Source organism: Podarcis cretensis, assembly GCF_951804945.1.
Source record: "Podarcis cretensis genome assembly, chromosome: 12".
Classification (NCBI taxonomy): Eukaryota; Metazoa; Chordata; class Lepidosauria; order Squamata; family Lacertidae; genus Podarcis; species Podarcis cretensis.
Window position 1 is genome coordinate 32,809,895 of NC_137181.1, and position 18,988 is coordinate 32,828,882.

The 18,988-nt window shown below is 42.3% G+C and overlaps 1 protein-coding gene across 1 annotated transcript in view; it reads right to left on the bottom strand.

The window, feature by feature from the left end:
* Positions 1 to 16,092: 16,092 nt before the first annotated feature.
* The window catches only part of AGMO (alkylglycerol monooxygenase), a 118,286-nt gene continuing 115,390 nt past the window's right edge, over positions 16,093 to 18,988 (bottom strand). The window contains exon 13 of the mRNA XM_079947938.1: positions 16,093 to 16,923. Within this exon, the coding sequence (XP_079804064.1) occupies positions 16,843 to 16,923 (81 nt within the window). The 3' untranslated portion in view covers positions 16,093 to 16,842. The remainder of the gene's footprint in view (positions 16,924 to 18,988) is intronic.

Consider the following 18,988-nt stretch of genomic DNA (forward strand, 5'->3'; position numbering starts at 1 on the left):
CCTTACAGGGAAAAAATACAAGGCACATGAGCTAATATAATTAAAGTCTGTTTGCACAGCCTTCAAATTTTCTTCCATACAATATTAGTCAAGGGAAGGAGATGACACATTCAGCTCTACTATATGTTATACTGAGGAATGAAATTGCATATAATATACCTGCATGTGAGAATGAGTCCTATTATCTGGACATAATAGTAACTTGTGACTAATAAATTTTGCTGTTGAAAAAACTCAATAAATTCATTTGCTGCTAGGAATATGTTCTGTTTATTATCCTAGCATTATAATTTATTGATTTTATCAATCTGACCTTTGAAATACACTGTATTAATTATTTTTATGCCAAAAATGGCATTTGCAGCTGAATGGGGAAAAATACAAGCCATGCCAAGACATATTAATTGTTAGACTAGACCAATAAACTATCCTGACATGTCCAAGTACGTTGCATAATTAAGTGTGTGTTTGTTGCTCAGAATCATTAATAAAGTACAGATCTATTTCTAGGAACTTCACACCTAAAGGTTACGGAAGAAAGATTGAAAATACTTATTCACGCTAGGTATGGATGCTACTGCTTCAAAGCGTGATAGACCCAGGCTAATTCCTTATTACTAATCAATGCCTCAGTTTGATGTATCAGGCTATTTACTTCAGCAAGTATAATTATCTGCCACAGACATGAATAATCCCTCCACAGTGCATTATTTAATCTTCAATTACAATCACCCAGATTTGTGGAGGAGATACATCACTGCTGGATGACCCCAATTACCTTAGTACAACTGCAATACAAGAATCATACAAGCTCCCGGCTGCTTCCATTCACAAGACAAAAGTTTGGGTAACACACATTTTTTCTTGTGCTGGCCTCTGTATATTTTAGAGGTCATTTTGGTCATGATGACTGAATGGGTTTTTAACTACCCTTTAATACAAAACCGTGTATCATGTGGGCAAGGGCAAAAGCCTTGAAACTACAGCTCATCCGTTTTGTTTCAGAGCATATAATATTTGAATAAGGAAATGAAGAAATTATTTGTGGAGGAATGGCTAGAAGTCTAATGCAGGCCTTTAAACCAGACCTTTGCTGCTTAATTTCCTACAGCCTTTTAAATGTGTCTGTTGGAAGGGAGGGTAGGTTATTGTTTGTTGTTTGTTGTTTGGGGTTAATAATTTACTTGTGTTTTATCTTGTATTTTATTCTGTGAATTGCCCTGGGATCTCTTGATGAAGGGTGGTATATAAATTCAATTAATTAATAAATTAGTTCCATTAATACAAATAAAGAGTAAAGCAATGGTGAATGGTTTCTGATATGATCTGATTACCCCTGAGCAGATTTAACTATTGTTCCCTGGTATAAGTGTTCTTGAGAATCTCACAGAAAAGTCACTGAAACCAAGGAGAAGGTTTTGAAAGGACAGGCATGTGTGCATAGTTTAATAGTTGTGACCACTCATACATATGGGCATTCAAATGTGATTCATATTTAAAATGAAATATATACAGCCCAAAGGGATGCAGGTGGCGCTGTGGGTTAAAGCCTCAGCGCCTAGGACTTGCCGATCGAAAGGTCGGCGGTTCGAATCCCTGCGGCGGGGTGCGCTCCCGCTGCTCGGTCCCAGCGCCTGCCAACCTAGCAGTTCGAAAGCACCTCCGGGTGCAAGTAGATAAATAGGGACCGCTTACCAGCGGGAAGGTAAACGGCGTTTCCGTGTGCGGCTCTGGCTTGCCAGAGCAGCGATGTCACGCTGGCCACGTGACCCGGAAGTGTCTCCGGACAGCGCTGGCCCCTGGCCTCTTAAGTGAGATGGGCGCACAACCCCAGAGTCTGTCAAGACTGGCCCGTACGGGCAGGGGTACCTTTACCTTTACCTTTATATACAGCCCAAACTCTGAGAGTAATGATGATCCTTTACTTCAACATTCCCTTCCTGAAATCACTGTGACTGGAGTGTGCTGGGGAAATAATTCACTGCGATTAATAGCTAGACCATTTCTGTCAAAGTTAAAGATTCCACTACCTTTCCACCTCTTCCTTTCTCAAGCTTTGGGTGTTTCCCCAGTTTGCTTGGTTTTATTACTAAGAAAAGAAAATGTTGTGTTTTAAAAGTTTTGGAAAAGCCAAAGAAACAGAGCTACTTAGAAGTATAGGGACTCCCTGACCTGTCTTGGCACACCTTGTTAATGGCACAATCTGAGTCAGAAATGTGAGATCTTGACCCAAATCACCCTGATTATTTGGGGTACACACAGAAAGCCAATGCATGCCCTTCGTAGTGTCAACTATTGCCATGTAGTGTAGCTCAATGTGTTTCAGAACTGAATTTCCTTTTGAAGGAATAACCTTAAACTTTCTAAAGCAACTGACACAAATGTTACTATCCAGGGGTGTCAATGAATAAAATATGGGGGCAGGTAAGCCCCCCTGCATAATCGACCACAAGACATAGTGCACACACACCATTTGAATGGCACTTTGAATGGCAATGCCCATCAACTTTGGGGGTGGCCCCCTCAAATATTTTAATGGGGGGGGGGCAAAGACCCCTCAGCCCCTAGGAGTTGGCTCCTGTGTTGTGTCCTTCTGGCATCACAGGAACACCAGCCTACAGTTTGTGATCTTCTAGGAAAGAGGGGAGCTGATACCATTGTAGAAAAAGAAGTGTTGCCTAGCAGGTTTGCAGTTGTGCCATTGTAACATTAACTGTTTTTATACTGGACAGTGAAATAAAAAAGGGGACAGTGGTCAAGCACTTATTTCCAAGTGGGAACATTCTGTCTTTACTCATTGTCTATTATTTAAAGATGGTATACAGTATGTCAGAAAGTGGTTGAACAGACATGGGAATCTGAAACTTTCCACCCTTGGGACCCACTTGAGAGGCTGAAAAATGTCTGAGGTCCATCATTCACAAAATAGTGCATGGGTGGAGCCAGCTGCACAGCCGAGGGAGGTGGAAATGGGGACTGACATAATTAGCAGGCAATTGCTGACATCATTTCCTATTGATGCCCAATCCTTCTTTGGAAATGGCTAAATTCATTGCAACAGTGATTTGCTTGTAGCAGAGGATTCCATATTTCAGCTTTCCTCAAACTAAGTACAGACACTGGTTCTGGAAGGCACCAAACACTTTAAGAGACAAAAACTTTATGTTTTTCCTCTCCCCACATGCTTCTAAAAATATTTCACTCATCTCCTGCCCTTTCTTCTCCCTCTCTCCTTTTACACTTAACTTGTACCTTTTGCAACTCCCAAACTGAGTTTTGTTCATCTCACTGTCCTATTTTTTATATTCACTTCCTCCTTTAACATCTTTCCTGCCTTAGCCTCTCCTTCTCCATATTCCCAGTTTATTATTGTTGCTTTAAAAAAATATTATCTTTACAAATCGTTCTCATTTCCTTCTATGACCCCTCTAGTCCTTTCCCTACAGAGGAAGGAGGAGAGACTTCCTGGCTCAGAAGGAGACCAAGCAGGAATGGCTGGTGGCAGCAAAAGATAAGGCAGTGGAAGGAAACCCACATCTGCACAATTTGGTGGTAGTGGTGGGACTGCAACAGGATCTTCCACAATGAAAGCTATAATGCCTTGGAGGCAAAAGGGAATCTTCCACAAAGGAAATTTCGGAGTGAGGTATCTGTTGTGTTTCAGAGTGTGAAGTTCTAAGACCTTTGGGGAGGGGATTCTAATTTTTTAAAAAATGAGACAAGACTAGGTTTCTCCCCTCCTTTTATTCTTTTTAAACAACTATGGATGAGGCACCTAGTTAAGTGATGGCAATGCTTTCTAAAAAAGTAAAATGAGAAGAAAGGACAAGAAAAGCCTCAGCCCTCTTGTGGCTTTGGCCTAGCACTAGTTGCAACAACCCCCTACTGCAGAAGTTCGTGGACTACAACTCCCATTATCCCTGACTGGGGCTGATGGGAGCTGTACTCAAGGAACATCAGTAAGGCACCAGCTTGGCTACCCCTGCCCTAAGTGAGTAACATGTTGTTGTTGTTGTTGTTGTTGTTGTTGTTGTTGTTGGCATCTGTCTGTCTTGAGAGACAATGGAATGCGCCCAAAGGAGTAACATGTGACAGGATATAAATTCTGAAGACAGTTAAATTGTACCTGTGAAATATGCCTGAGGCTGAGAATTTGGTGCTTTAAAAATGTTTTTTTATTAGGAGCCGCTTTGGTTCCTGTTACTAATATTTCTCACACTAGGATATTTTCGCTTTCTGTAATCCTGTGACTTCAGTTGTTTGCTTGTGAAATGTCAGTAGGAGAAATGAGGTGCCACTTAGCATACACTGTAGGAAAAAGAACGGGAGTTTGCGGTGAGGCACAGTGAGTCAGTGAGGAGTGATGTCCCACTGGGCTCGTGATTAGCTCTGACACTCTTGAATATTTTATACAAGGATTTAGACAAAGCTCCTACATGCAGGATCATTAAATTTGCAAATGGTACAAAAATAGGGGGAGTTCTTAAGGCTCTGAGGACTGTCGCTATTTTATGCACTAATCTTGACAGATTTGGCAAGTGGGATCGACAGAGGAATAGGCTATGTAATGAGTATTAATTCAGTATAATGAAAAGCAAAGGATTTGAATAGAAATAATGCCCCAAGATGAATGTAGTTCTGAACAATATCAAAATCAAGTAGTTGGGAACGATATTGAATTAGGCAATGATAAAAGATCTTATTATCGTTTAATATCTGTTTAGAGCCAGGAGGGCGGCTGGCAGGAGCAAAGCAGGAACTTGACCATTACTTGATATTACTGAGACAAGATTTTGCCAGCCGCATGCTGGGGTATGCTTGTATGCTTTAAAAAAACATAAAATTAAAGGCTCACGTGAGCCCACCAAGGAGGCTGTCGTAGACTGGATGGATTGCCAAGTGGTGGTGGGAGGCACCAGCTGGGGAACCCCAAGGGGAACAAGGCTCAGAACCTGGGGATTGGTAGTGGGATGACGATGAGTGGTCAGAGGAAGATGGAGCAGACTGGGAGGTAGAGGTATCGGAAGCTGAAGAGGTAACAGGGTTTAGTGAGCAGGAAGAGGCAGTGGCAGAGAGCAGTCCAGAATCAGAGGCAGAAGCAGAGTAGGGGTCAAGAAACAGGCTGCTGAAGAAGCCAAGGAATCTCCCTCTCCTCCTGTGACCACAAAGAGGAATGAAAAGGGCAGAGTAAAGAGAGACAAGGTGAAGGAGCCTTAGGCTGCTGGGGAAGGAACCGGAGGAGGAGCCTTAGAGAGTAGTGGGAAAGCAGGGAGCTTGTTTTTGCAACTGCCTCACTGGGGCAAGAATTGCTCGGATCACTGTGGGATAATAATAATAATAGTTGTGTCTGGTGTTGAAATGACATAAGAGTAGGCACTGCGAATGTTTGTGAACTGTTGTGGGCACTACACACCACAAGCAAGCACACATTGCAGCCTATTCTATTGGCTACTTTCAAAACTATTATCAGTGGGATGAGGGGTGAGAGAAGATCCCATGGTCTCCTGGGAAGACCTCTGTGGGAGCACCTTTGCCCACAAACATCATGATGGGAATCCCTGTTTGAAAGCACAAGATCCCCTGTCCTCATGTTACCTGTTGCGTCAGATGAGTCATGCTCATATCAATGATTCATGCAGAAGCACTAGGTCACTAGGTAGTGAAGCGTGTTATCTGTCCCGCTTAAATTTGTAGAAGGATGGTGCCTCAGCACTCAAAAATTTGGGAACCATAGTGATATGATTTAATTCAGACAAACCATGCCATCAACACCATAGGACTTTTTTAGTATAAAAAATGCATGTAGTAAAAATGCTTCCAGGTGTCAATATTAGTTGTATATTTAGAAGCTCAATAAGCAGTATGGCCTTTGTGTTACTTTATATTCATATTTGGGGAGCGACAGTTGCCTGAAAAGTAATCTTTTCATTTGTTTTCAAACATAATTGTTCTGCTTGAGACTTTTATTAAACTGGAGACTACATCTCCTGCACTGAATAATTGGTTATATTGCAAAAGAATGTTCTTAAAAGCTCCAATAGATGTCAGTATGGAAATAAAAAAGAATCCAGAAGAATAATGTCAAGAAGGAAGGCTATCAGAGAGCCTTGTCTGCATTAGGTAATTCAGACTCAAATAAAGGCTTGATAATGATTTGGTGACAGTCCATTACAGATGTAAGTAAAAAAGGGGGAAAACCAAAACAATTTTCAAAAATGCAAATGGGCATTATACACCATACCAGTTTTCTGTACTCTTGTTTTGTTTGTACTATATATTTGATTGCTGCTTTTCAGAAGACCCTAGTTACTTTTAACTTTGAGGGGAGGGGACAATGCTGCTTTGTGTATGTGTCAAAAATGGGTCAGGATCTATATTCATGGCAGAGCAAGATAGATAGATTGATAGTTCAATAAAATAAACAGACAGTGGATGAGATGCAAACACAAGATCCAGATATCTTTTAAGTTCAGTAATTTGTTATGTGTTTGCTGCCTTATATATCTTCCCTCCTCTCCCACCACAATTAAATAGCTATTACTTTCCTGTTGGTCAGGAGGAGGGGTAGAGGGCATTTCTGCATTCAGGCCCTTTGCTCAATGAGCTTGGAGCATGAAGGTCATGTCTGGCAATGGAGGAGTGACACAACCACGTGTGGAATATGGGTGATTTCTCCTTCCAAGATCCTTCTGCCACATGTGAGGGAAATCCTAAAGGGCCACCTTTCTGCTGAAACCTGAATTGTCAGCTTACACAATTATTTCCCACTGCTGACGATGTGCAAAGTATTACAGCAAATATTTGGGGGATATTTTCCATGTCTACAGAAAGATGGATCTGGCAAGGTAAACTGGGAGCACAGTGTTCCTTTTGCCTGATAATTTACAGCTCAAAGCTGTCTCGTGATGACACCCAGATAGATTCCAGCGGAGAAGCTAGAGGTGTGTTCCCATCCTGAACAGTTCATTTTATGCATTTGGCTTCCCAAACCCGCAATCTACACCCAGGCCTACTCTTGCAGCTGTCCTCCTCCCACATGCCTTTTTCATACAAGGCACTCTCCAAGGGCACTACTGGTGGTCTCTGCTGTACATGATGCAGCTGTTTCTCCCACACTGCACAGAAATCCTCTCCTCTTTTCCAAAGCCACTCTCCTCCTCCTCCTAAGTTGGGATCATACTTTCCATTTATTTGGAATTGTATTTAAAATTATGGTTTGCAACAATAGCTGATAAGAGCAAAACTCAACGCATACCAGCTGCATGTTCTTTTAACCTGAATAAGCTGCAGGAAATGTCTAATTCTGAAAATCTCCTAGAGCCAATACTGCAGTAGCAAAAAAGTGTTTCTTCTCAAATTACTTTCCCTTCTTCTTTTTTAAAGCTACTTGTACAACTTTGATCATGGGAACTGCTGTGTGGACAGGTGAGGAAGAGTTAAAAACATGGAAGCTGCCCAGACCTCCTCACTCAGCCCATCATGTTGTTATAAGAATCAAGGAATCCCAGCAGGGAGGCATAATTGAAAATTTCATATTGGATCATTTTCTGGATAGTAATAGGTGGCTCTACTTTCTTCACAGTATGAAAACTTCTCAGTAATACACTGATAATACCCCCCCTTCCCAATTTTCTCCGGGTAGCATTTGACACTGATCTCCTAACTGGTTTTTCTGGCCAGACAGGAGATCAGAGAACAGCACTACTGTGTTACTACTGTCTAGCTAATGTATGCTCACAACTTCTGACATCTCCTTCTGCCAGGTGCTTAACTTAAATTCAGCTCAATCATCTAAGTTTTTCCTTAAGTACTTACACAGCTCTGCCCGTTTAGTAAGTTACAATTAAACTGGTAGAGCTGTGTGGTTAAATTGCTGGTGTGGTCATTGGGTGTTATCATAAACACATCAGAAGAGTCTGCTGGATCGAGCCAATGGTTCACCTAGTCCAGCATCTCACGGCGGCCACCCAGATGCCCGTGGGAAGCCTGTAGGACATGGACACAAGAGCTCCTGGTTTCCAGGAACTGGTATTCAGAAGCATTACTACCTCTGATAGTGGAGGCAGAGCACAGGAATCATGGCTGGGAGCCATTGATAACCAATGACTTTAATATATATATATATAAAATTGAAGATTTTCCTTGCTCACAAAAGCACATGCATTGTCTCTTTCTTCAGGCTGTATTTTCTACCGATCAGTTACATTTGCTGTTAGACATTGGTGTTATATGCAGTATAGGGTTGGGAAGAGAGAGGGAGAGAGGGGATGGGGTGAGAAAGCTTATGTTCTTTTACTTAGTGTATGTGTGGGGTTTTTGTGTCAGCATCACTTGGGTAGGTTCTCTTTCTATTCGCTTGCTGTCTCCTTGGTGGCGAGAGAGATTGGGGTAGCCTAGGTTGTGGCTGATTGTCTTTGGTTGGCTGCAGTGGGCTTTGTTTGTGCGTGGGGGGGGATTGATAACCATGGATGAAGGGATTGTGGTGCTCCATGGAATATCCCTTTCGCATAGCAACCATCCAGATGTAACCATCTCGCAGCTGGGATGGTAACAGTGGCACAAACCTCATCAGGGTTGCCAAGGACAGCCAACTGGTATACCCAGAAACTGAGGTTGGGTTGGAGTCCTGCAGCCTAAGCTGTTAATCTAGGGGTTTTGAGATGTGCCAAATATCCATTAAAGATCAATGCACCCTACAATAAATTTTTTGTTTGTGACTATGGTGGGAGAGTTTATCTGTGTTTATATGGCACCTGGCATTGGTGTGGCCAGCTGGAGCTGCATCAGAGCAATGGTATGCATTTGCTTGCTGGTCTTGGGACATATCTGGCTGGGCAACATTGGGCAGGCTTGATAGGAACATTGGATATTCTTCTAATTTGGCTGTGCATGCCAGGAGCTGCTCAGTTTGGTGACACATTGTGTCATTGCAGGGCACAGGGCATTTAAGAATAAGTTAGAGGAGCACAACCGATGTCAAAGATACCCAGTGCTACAAGTAACCAGATGTGTTGAGTGTCTGGAGATGGAGTCAGAAGCAGCACTGGTTCAAGATTTGGGGGGTCACTGGGGAAGATGTTCTCACTGGATTCCTTTTCTTATGTGACCCCTCTTCCCCTAAGAGGTGAGAACTGCTTCTCTTTAGGCCCGTTGGTGCCACCTCTCAAAGTGAAGGCAACGTGTTCAGAGGTTATTCCTGCTACTCCTTGCTCATTTCATTGGGGAGCAGACAGGTGAATCGGAAGCAATGGCAAGGAGGAGGAGCCAGCTCCGCAGACTGGCTGTGGCCCCCCAGCCATGATGGCAGTGGCCCTTGGCAAGTGTCAAGATATGTCAACTCCTGACATTGGCTCAGACCAGATGCTTCCCTATGGGAGCTGGCAAAGGGGAACCATGCCCAATGTGCACTGGCCCCATCCCAATGCCATTCTGCTTCTCTAGGTAGTTAACCAACTGGTAGACTGAATCAAGGTCACATCCAATGCTAATCCTACTCAGAGTAGGCCTATTAAAGTTTACAGGAATGACTAAGGTTCAGTAATTTTCGTGGGTCTACTCTGACTAGAATGGTCTCTGTAGCAGTGTCTTCTTCTTCTTCTTCTTCTTCTTCTTCTTCTTCTTCTTCTTCTTCTTCTTCTTCAGCATATCCTGCCTCTGCAATGGGGTTACTAAACAGTTTGTCATTTGAAATAAAGTTATGGCCTTCCCCAATCTTGGGCTGGTGTACAGCTCTTTTTTCAGCCCTCCCTTGTTGTTCCAGGCACAATATAAGAGAAGAGCTGAGTTTTTTATAGGAATCCTATTAAAGCATGGTCAAAGAGGGAATATTGTTCAGTAAGACTGAGAAGCAGAAGTCTACAGTGGGGCAACAGCACAATGTGATTGATAGTGTCTGTGATTCTAGCAAGCTTTTTTCCTCTGCACAGGCCAGAGACCAGAGGCAGATATGATGACATACAGGGAGATACAAGTTAGCCCGAGGGTCTGTGTCAAATTATACCTCAACTTTCTTCACATGTCTTCATTCCTGGTGAACACTTTTGGCAATTTATATACTGACACAATACTCCTATTGAAAGGGTACAAGTCTGTGAGAAACCCTGCGGTAATAAAACCACACATGTCAAAGTCCTGATTTTGAAATGATCCATGGCAGGTTTCATTTCCCCCTCCTCCCCCTCCTTTTAGTCTAAACTAATCTGATGCTACTGCTGTTTGGAGCTGTCTGTCGCCTCTGTCCTCAGTGAGCATGGTCAGAAAGCAGCTTGTGAAATGAGCAAAGGCTCTTCTTGAGATGTAAGCGGAGGGAGAATGATTGATGGAAGAAAATAGCAAAAAGGCAAGCAAGATTAAGTTGGGAGAAACATGAAAGGGACCAAAGGACAGTGCTGAAATAATGAAATACAGAGGATGGATACACATGAAAGGAATAATGTGTTTAATGTGTACCCTAAGTTTTCCTTTTCACATGCTGATCCTAGTTATGATAATATGATGCATTCAGAAAAATAACATCTTGTTAGTTGGTCACTGTTAACTTTAACTTCCTACTAGGGATGCTTGAGAAACTGAATCATTGCAAATTCTGATATGAACTGACCTGATACCCACTTCCTGGATGATATATGCATCAGAAAATTGGAATCCACACTTTCCAAAGGTTATCACAGTTTTAAGCTCAAAAGTGTGGTGTTTTTTTAAAAAAAATCAAAACACATACAAAAATAGATATTTTGGGAGAAAAGGTAATTAAGTAATGTCTATTTTGACAAAAAAGTACAGTAAAAATGTATTTCTATATTTATATTTTTCATGCAGATTTAATATTACATTTTTGATAGATTTATGTTCAAATGAAGTAGAACAAACATTTGACTGAAAACATTTGAAACTGGCATAAAACCAGGCACAGACCAATTATTCCATCCCTACCTTCAACTGTCCCTTTTAAATAACTTCAGTACTTCTTATGGACTGTTTTTAGAAATGTACTCTGTTGGTATCGATACTGGAGTTTAACCTACAAAAGAGAGTTGTACTTGTTTATCATGGCAACCAAAGTATTGTTTGTTTGGGTAGCGGCCCTTATGTTTTTCAAATGCATCAGGAACGAGAGTCGTTTTGGTAACCAAAAAATAAATAAATGCAAAATGCTACAAATAAGGGCTTTTAACTTAGGAAAAAAGTAAGATGGATAGAGGCTTACAGAATCATGAATAATGCAGATGAAATTTTACTTTCTGTCTGAATTCTAGAACTTGAGAGTTGATTGATACACAGTAGGTTCAGGGCAGAGAAAAAGCAAGTACTTTTTCAATCATGTAATTAACTTGTAACATTCTTAGACAAAAGCTGTGGAGATGGCTACTAGTATTCAATCTGTTAAATGTATACTGATGTTATTTATATTAAACAAACAATATACTTTAAAAAATAGAACCTACATGCTCAGAACCATTATACTGCTAATTGCCAGGTGCTAGGGCAAACAATAATGTTGGTCTGAGGTCCTGCTCTTGCAAGGAGGTCTCAACAGGTTCTAAGGCCAGGAATAGGCTTCTCTGAACACATTCCACTGTTTTGACACTTAAAAAAAACACCTTAAGAACAGCTGCATGTCATGCAATCACAATAATTGCTTTCTGTATCTGTGGCTGTCATATGTTACAGATGTACAGATGAGTATATATCCTGGGATTCCTTTGACTCGTTTACATGGACAGAAAATGCATTGTGAAAATCATTACCTAGACTCGAGTCTTTCTTTTCCCTTGCCATGCTGATCTTAGCTCTGACGATTTTGCAACTAATGAAGTAAGAAAGATGTGTTACTTCAGGAAGCTACTTTCTCTCTTGATTGCTGCAGATTTTTTCTCCCAGCACCTTTCCTGGTGAGAGAAACAAGCACACCCTTTCAGCTGGAAGTATCATATGTTCTACTTTTGCTTGGAGGCAATGCAGAGAAAGAGTTGAGTCTTCCCTACTTCAAAGTCAGGCTCTCAATGCAAAATATAACACTTTCCCTCGGTGAAGGAAAGAGAAAGGCCCAAGGGCAAAAAAAATGGAAAATAAAATAAGCAATTTTAAAGTCAGCATGGTGGTTCATGTGGGCTGTGGATGGGTGAGACAGCAGGCTAATTGTCTAGCACTTTTCAGTGTGGCTCAAAATCGTAAGTTAACTGCACAAGGCCTGTCATCAGTTTGCAGTCTGCTTCCATGTTTCCCTGCTGAGTACAGATGACAGAAGGCTGAGCCAAGCTTTCCACTGATTATAAAAAAATACCAGTAAATTAAGATGTCTTATTTTTAGGGTTTGCCTTTGCACTTTTGTCATGAGTTTTATTCTTCCTGCAGAAATAGTGAATGCAGGCACTTTCTTATTCACTTCCTTACAAAACAGCTTAAGTGTCAGTCCAAGACATGTCAAAACATGCCATGTTTCCTACAGTTGTCCATGAAGATGGCACAAAATGTGCAAAAACGCAGTCTGTGGCTTGAGGAAAGCTATGTAGCTGCTCTCATACCTGACTTAAACCTGACTCAAGTGTGGCTTTATTTCATACAATTGTTTTCTATCTGCCACCTTTCTCAACCCAGATATGCCAGAACTGTAAAAGCAAAATGTCTAGAGTTTGGTCCTCCTAACTATGGTATCCATAGCATCTGGTGTGATGGAGTTGAGTCATGGGGCAACCCTGACACCAGGGTCACTCCAACTTACCTGGACAAGACAGAGGCTGGGTGGCTGTGAAGTCAGGGCTGCGCTGCCACATCAGGAGGGCTGGATTGGGTCTGCCAGTGCACCCATGAAGCCCTGAACTCAATGTCACCCTGGTCCAACCAGGTTAGCTGCAGCGATGATGGTGTGAGGAATTTAGCTCAACGGTTGCTCCCTACTGTGGGGGCCATTACTGTATAAGGATAGACAAAATCTGTCCATTTCAGTTCCTTTTCAGTTTCTCATTTTTCCAATCTCAGTTCACCAAAATCGGCTGATTTTAATTTTTATACATCAGCACACAAAAAACATATGCATTTTTCTATGGGCAAAGAAGCAGGCCAGCCTTCCTGCTCTCTCTCGGTGCATGCTTGCTATGGATTTCTCTCAATATGCACATTTTTTGTAATAAATTTCCCCAAATGTGACAAATTTTTGCATGTTATTTTCATGAATATATGCACTTCTACGCACACTTTCCCCATACATACACATCTCTGTAACATTTAGCTATGTTTCAGTTTGTGTGTTGTTTGGGGAAGTATGAATTAGGGAGGCTTGCATTAACCACATTTCCCTCCATTCATTATGGTGTGTAATATAAAGTGCAGGAATCACAGTTTGTGGATCAGGATTTAACTGGCCATATTTCAGACCTGTAAGAAAAGGGACATCCAAGCAAGGATGATAAGAGAGGATATGAAAGTATATTACAGGTCATATCTAGAACCATGATGAACTACCACTTGCTCTTAAGCCTGGCAATAGAAATTACGCTATTCTTGAGGAGAATAAATGCTATTAAGGGCATATTTCCAATGGAAGATGGTTGTTTTGAAACAAGGCAGATCAAACCACCCAAATCCCTCTGACATGTCCATTCAGTGGATGAAGATTGGTACGAACAGTCCTGAAAAGACTCAATAAGCACTCCTGGAAAATTGCTTCTTTGCCAGCTTATTCTTAGCTGCTAATTTACATTGAAAAGCATGCATATTTCTAGAGAGAGAGGGAATCTTAACAGTCTGAGTTACATGATGTTTTCCAGTTACAACTATTTGTTTTCATAGAGCCATGAGAAGGCAGCTAAACAACTGGAAAAGTCTATGATGTTCCAGCATAATTCAGTAATTGTATTTATACATTCATACAACTTTTTGTATAAATTAATGTGATTTTTAAAATTAATTAAAACAATAGAATCATATCAACACAAAAACAGAGCATCCATCAAAGCAGCTGATAAAGTGGCAGCATTAAAATCACATCAGATATTAAAAGGACTGATATATATATATATATATATATATATATATATATATATATATATACACACACATATATATACACACACATACACACACTTGCCTGGTGCTAAAAAGAAATCAGTGTAGGCCCTAGGCAAGGCTTCAGTTGGCTAGGGCACTCAAAGGAGGTCATCAAGGATGGGGCTATGTAGAAGTGTGGAGCAGGAATTGGTGTCTGAATGGTGTAGCAAGACTGCTAAAGCAGAGGTAGCTAACATTGTACCCTCCAGATGTTGATAAACTCCAACTTCTATCAGCCCCAGCCATCATGGAAAATGGTCAGGGATTATGCCAACTGCGTTCCAACAATATCTGGAAGGCATCACATTGGCTGCATCTGGTTTACAAGGTGGGACCTAGTGGAGGGGTTGTTGTTTATGGTCCCCTTCAGATAGGAGGTGTCTTTGGCTGGAACTGTGGGTCTCCAAAGAGAATCCCGGTGTATGGGCAGGTTGATATTGGAGAAGCATTTATTCAGCAACGCAGGTAGAAATAAAAATATTTAACTGTGTAACCCTATCAAGGTCCGATCCGAGACATTTTGCTTCCTGGGGCAAAGGACGAGGCAGCACCTTGCCTCTGCCATGTACAGAAGGCAATTCAAATGAAAGTTGAATCTTCAACATGGGCAAAAGGATATCATCCTTCAAAGAACCAGGCTAACTTGGTGGGTGTAGGGCACACCACATGATGGACACAACTTAGTTCCCTCCAGCATTTGAGGCCCAAGGCAGCTTCCTTACTGTGCCTAATGGTAAAGCTGGCCATGCTCCTATGTCTGACTACTCAGAAGTAAGCTCTACAGGTTTTAATGGGCTTTAAGGCACAATCCAATGCACGGATAATGTAATTTGGCTGGGAATAGGTTTATTAATACATAAGGTCAACTTAAATCAGTGGAATTTGTCCATCTATACTTACTATGGTGACTGTACTATGTCAGAAGAAAAGTAGTTAATTGTGGTTCAAGGACCCAATCCCCGCTTGGAGGAATAAAGACACGTGGACACAGTATATAAGGTTAATGGGCAAGAAAAGGCCACAACTTTATTGATTACAGCTTAGTCATTGGACCACGGAAGATTTGACTCCACCCACTCGGAGAGGGGTGAGTCTGAAGAGGTGTTAACCACCAGTAGGGGGAGCCTGTTGATGCTAATACAACTATAAGCTCTCCCCTGATGTCACCAAGGGTTGTGCCATCCCCCCCCCCCCGCCACACAGGCATCGGACAGGATCCACGACCGCCGGATTCCTTTAACAGAATACCCAAATTTGAAGGGGTAGGCGATGGCCACACCTTGCCCTTCCACACACCAACAACACATTCCAATGCCTAACCACCAAATACCAAGAAAGTTGTGACGATTGCTACGAGGTAGGCAAAAAACCCCCAAAGGCCGGTGCCAATTTGCTAGTTGGAAAAAATTCCTACCAGGCCCCCTGGGCAACCTGGGCAACCAACCATAGGTCCATAGGAAGGTCAAGAGAAAAGCTAAGCCCTAAGCCCTAAGGGAGTGGTGCGTGGGTGACTCGCGACGAAAAGGTGAGCAAATGGGCTGAATGGCTGGCACGGCTGCATCTTGAGCAGCAAACCACGCCCCCACCAAGCTGCCCGATTGGGTGCTCAACTGGGGGCATGGCGTGCCAGCCATGTGAATGGGGCAGGGGGCATAATGCCCCCTGCGTGACGCGGGAATCGTCTCGCGCCCACAACACCTCCCCTCTGGAAGGAGGAGAGGCCTTTTTCCCCCCAGGCAGGCCATTTATGAGTTTCATGAATTGTTCAAAAGTTTTCCACATATGGTTGCACATGAGTGGAATTGATGTAAAGTACTCCTTTTACATTATGTATGAGAAGGTTTGCGACACCCTGAATAAAATAAAACAAAACAATCTGAGGCTTCTTAACTGTTTCAAAAAATAAAATTGCAGTAAGTGGACATTTTTAAAAAACCCCAACTCCATAGATTTCTACCACATCTCTAGAATGTACTTTAGCTATAATTATGACCTTGAGTAAGGGGTGAGCAGTGAGTTGGCCAAGTTTGTTGAGGACACCAATTTTCAGGGTGGTCAGACAAAAAGGGATTGCAAAAGAGCTCCAGAAAGATCTTTCCAAATTGGGTAACAAGGGATCTTGGGTTCATGGTGAGCCTTTTTAGTTTAGGGGGGAAAAGGTGAGAAAGGCGGCCATGGTAGAGGTATATAAACTTTTGTGTACCTTGGGCTACAGACGCTTCGGGTTGCATTTTTTCAGGTTATGGACCACCGAAACCCGGAAGTACCAGAATGGGTTACTTCCGGGTTTTGGTGGTCGCACATGCGCCGAAGTGCTAAATCATGCTTTGCACGTGTGCAGAAGTGCCAAATCACAACCCGCATGTGCGCAGATGCGCAGACATGGATTGCGAACGCGGCGGGTTGCAAACGTGCATCCCACACGGATCACATTCACAACCTGAGCATCCACTGTCCTTCTTCACACAGTGCAGTTAAATTATGGAAATTCACAGCCATGTGATGTAATGATGGCTACCAACTTGGACACATTAAAAGGAGATTAGACAAATTCATGGAGGAAAATGCTCTAAATGGCTACTAGTCACAATAGCCACGCACTACCTCAAGTATTAGTCTGTGAATAATTGTTGCTGGGGATGATGTGTCAGAGAATACGACTGTGCTCATATCCTGCTTGAAGGATTCCCATAGGCATCTGGTAGGCCACTGTTGGATGTTGGACTAGGAGGACTTCTGGGTCTGATCTAGAAAGGCTCTTGCATTCCTAATGTGGAGATTTGGACATATTTCTTTTCAGTGCTGCTTTGCTACACTTGAGGTGAGTTTCTTCATCATTTGTATTCCCCAAAAAGCAATGCAGAGTGAAAACAACACCTGTAGTATATGAGAGAGAGAGAGAGAGAGAGAGAGAGAGAACTCCATTTCAATATTTTTTAATTATAAATTAAACCAAGGAATAGAATAAGGCATGCTGTCAAATTATTGTTGACATTTCCATTCCACCTTAAGGAGCAGACGTGTGGAATTGTTGTGTGTCACATGTCTGTTTACATTTCAGCACAGTATGCTGGGAACTTCCATTGTGTATAGCTTTTGTTTTTAGCTGTTCTGAGACGACGAAAGAGACACACGGCATGCTTCTTTGTCCTGATTTATGATTAACAAATCTGTAGTTGTAGTATGCTTCCACAAGCCTCACGCCTATTCTGTGTGCACAGTTCGATCTGTTGATAGTGTGCCCTGGTTCAGAAGCCCAGGTCGCTGATTTATGTCGGAGCAGAGGTGATGGTCTTTGCAGCGGGATGGCTGGAAGGGAACAGCCCAACCAGGGCCAGCCAGCTGGCCTCCCACTAGACATAATTGTTTATTATGTTAGACTAGAAGTTTTTAAGCAGAGACTGAAAGTCCACCTATGATGGCTGCTGCAGTATCAGCAGAGGTTTCTACTAGAACAGTGTCCCCCAACCTTCATCCTCCAGATGTTTTGTATGACATCTCCCATCAGCTCCAACTAGCGTGACTAATGGTAAGACATGATGGAAGTTGCAGTTGAAAACATCATCAGGTTGGAGAAGGCTGCACTAGACGACCTTTGAGATGCCTTCCAACTCTGTTAATCTTTAACATGCAGCAGTCAGCTGGAAGGGCCCGTGGTGCGCAGCAAAATGAAGGGGCCACTTCTGCAATCCAGTGAGTTCCTTGCAGAAGTGCCACTCCTATTTCACTGCAAAGGTGGAAAAATTTCCATGCACACACACTTCAACACACAATTTTCTGTGCTTGCCTTTATCCAGAGAAAGGCTAGGTGAAAAAAAAACCCCAAGCTGTTCATGGTGCTTAAATCTCTTTATGTAGCTATAATTGCATGTGCTCCTGCAACTATTTATCAAAGAAAGATCACACCGCATTTCTGAAATATGCATTAAATATAAGGCAGTTTTAAATATAGGCTTCATTTTAAAAAGAACATTTCTACAATGGTGCCGAAACCACAGTGTTCTTTAAGGGGAGTAATGACTGGATGATGGTGGTCCTAAGGCACAACTGTGGGTTGTTAAATCCCAAGAAGTGTTCTCAGTTGATAGCTATTATTATATGAAGGGGAAATCCTTTAAAAGTGTGCATTTCCCCCCCCCCCAAATGTGGTGATGCAAAAGAATTTCCATCTTTATTGTGTGTTTCTAAATGCCATGAGCGTTTAGAGGGGGAGTGTATTAAATAAAAGAATGAGATGCCTTGTGTCACAGAATCTGTTTGATTTTCATTTAAAAAGGAAAACAAAAGCACGTCGTATTCAAAGCCGAGCACATTCAAGGTTTTATGTCTTCAGTACAGAAGGCACGATACACTAGTAATGAGTCAAGATCATACTGCAAAGTAAGATTTGCTTTCCAGTTTCTAAGATGAATTCTGGGTCTAATTTAGCATGACAATCCCGAAGAAACTTGACAGCAGAGTCAGGAGAAAGGGTGATGGAATGCACACATCCACCCATCGCTCATGCCTTCGTAACCTCAAGACTGCCCTTGAAGGTTGGTTAGTGAGCTGCAGCTGAAGCAGAACACAACCACTAACCCCTTGGAACGGAGTAGGCTGCTGGAGTGTATTATGCACATGCCCCAGATCAACACTGATTTTTCAGGCTCGATTTGAAGTACTGGTTTTGGCTCACATAGCTTTCCATAGCTTGGCCCAACAAGCACTCAATCCTCTGCCACATGTGTTGTTCAAAACAGGGCAGCCTGTGTCTTGAATCAAGTTTTGGTTAAATCATGGACTTAGTGGGCAACCTGGGATAATTTATACATATTAATTGCCTCCTGCGCAACGTTCCCAACCTAATAGTTAAGAGCCTCTATGAATGCTCTGTTATCAGTGATAGAGCACGTTTTGCCCATCCCAGGTTCAATCTCAGGGGCTGGGAATGACTCCTGTCTGA